At 40.7% G+C, this 1,884-nt stretch overlaps 1 protein-coding gene across 1 annotated transcript in view; it reads right to left on the bottom strand.

Annotated features, from left to right (window-relative positions):
• Window positions 1–363: 363 nt before the first annotated feature.
• LOC111649528 (zinc-binding protein A33-like) overlaps window positions 364–1,884 on the bottom strand; it is a 2,633-nt gene continuing 1,112 nt past the window's right edge. The window contains exon 3 of the mRNA XM_023399279.2: window positions 364–1,878. Within this exon, the coding sequence (XP_023255047.1) occupies window positions 1,099–1,878 (780 nt within the window). The 3' untranslated portion in view covers window positions 364–1,098. The remainder of the gene's footprint in view (window positions 1,879–1,884) is intronic.

Consider the following 1,884-nt stretch of genomic DNA (forward strand, 5'->3'; position numbering starts at 1 on the left):
TGAAGATTTGTGTTAGTGCTGGTTGTTCAAACAGTAAATATGATCAGCTGTACTCACCAGTGTTTGGTAGAGACTCTGCTGTGTTGTTGACAAAGACCTGATGGACTCAGTTTAATTTTCTGTCAGAGAGAAACAGACTCGTCTCCGCTGCAGCTCAGTTGTTGCTCTGACAGACTTAAGTTTCATTTCTGGAGTGAGACGTTGAAGTTTCCTGTCTTTCCAGTTTTTCCAGTTTTTCTCTTCTTTGATTACTGTCTCTGATTAACATGATTATTGTGAAACAGCAGGGTTTCCTCTGGTGAACATGAAGCAAAGGTGGAACTGCACCTCACAGGTGGGAGGAGTGAAGTTTGTGAATGACTGTTACTGTTCAGATAAAACTTTATTGATCCCTGGTGAAACGTCATGTTCCAGCAGCAGAGAGACAGAATTGATTTTCACTTTATTTTCATCAGACAGGATCTTTAAAACATTTCAACATCAGCTGAGTTTATTTTACAGTTTTCTTTTTCAATCACATATTTACAGATTCATTTAAATCATAAACCATCTCACCTGTATTAATGAAAGAAATAAAACATGGCCAGTAATTAACCAAATTATTCTCTATTAGAATCTAATGTATTAGTTAACTCTTTATGTTCAGTGTAACAGTGACAGCTGCTGTTGTCTGTATCTGTGTGTAATGGACCTCACTCTCAACTGAAGCTTCATGACACAATGAAATATTCATTAATATATTTTCTGTGGCTGTTCTGACATTTTTCTTTAGAAACTATGATTCTGATTCTACTGGAGCTGAAAGTAAAAGTCTGTGTGTTTAACTGAAGTTTGAATAGATTTTCTCCACATGTCTGATGGACACATTAGTGACTGTGACGGGGTTGATGAAATTAATGGATCTAATTAATGTGTTTTCTGTGAAACATGATGAATATAATGAAAAGACTCATGATGAAGAGTGAACCAACCACCACAGTCATCAGATTCAGTAGAAAGTGAGAAGATGTAAACAGCATCACACTGAGTATGAACATTTGTTCCCTTGAATAAAGATAAATCACATCATCAAATCATTAAATAACTGAAGTTATTATTCTACTCAGTTTGATTGACAGGACAGATGATCAGAGGGGAGGAGTTTTTACAACCATCATTAAGATAGGGACTGAAGTATGGGTAGAGTTTCTCAGCGAAGGAGCAGCCAGTAAAGGAGTAGATGAGAGCTGCAGCAGCTACGTCATAAAAGGAGACCAGACCCTCCTCATGATCCACAAACACCCCCACCTTCTCAGGCTGAGACTTCAGAGAGAGACGGACTGAGGGGCTAATACAAGCTATGTATTCATTTCCATTTTTCAACAATATTGCCCAGTAACCATTCTGAGGTCTCAGTGTGATTTTTCCCTTCCTGTTGATCGACTCTCTGGCCACTCCTAAATTCCATTTAGTCTTTCCTTTAACCTGAACCTCAAAGTAAAATCTGCCTGAAGACAAACTCTGCTTTCCTAAGACAATAGGGCATTGAGAAAATCTCTCTGGGTTGTCTGGGAGATTCTTCCACACATCACCACAGTGAACTTTTTTCCCATCCTTAGACAGGATGAGTTGAGGATGTGCTGTATCAGGATCCAGAGTCACATCCTCTGCATACTGCTGGACCCTCTTCAGCTCAGCCTCAAACAGCTTCTTCATCTCTTCACTGAGCGTCTCCTCCAGCTGAGTCACAGCTCTCACCACAGTCCCCTCATATGATGGTGGACGGACTCTGACCTCTGTCCAGTCCTTGGTGGGTGGAGCAGCTTTCAGGGATGGGAAGCTTTGGAGGAGGTGGAGGTGGTCTTCAGAGAGTGAGAGCTGCTCCACCTCAGTGCTTCTCTTCAT

Source organism: Seriola lalandi, unplaced genomic scaffold, assembly GCF_002814215.2.
Source record: "Seriola lalandi dorsalis isolate HSWRI2012SDOR001 ecotype SW California unplaced genomic scaffold, Sedor1 jcf7180002051177, whole genome shotgun sequence".
NCBI lineage: Eukaryota > Metazoa > Chordata > Actinopteri > Carangiformes > Carangidae > Seriola > Seriola lalandi.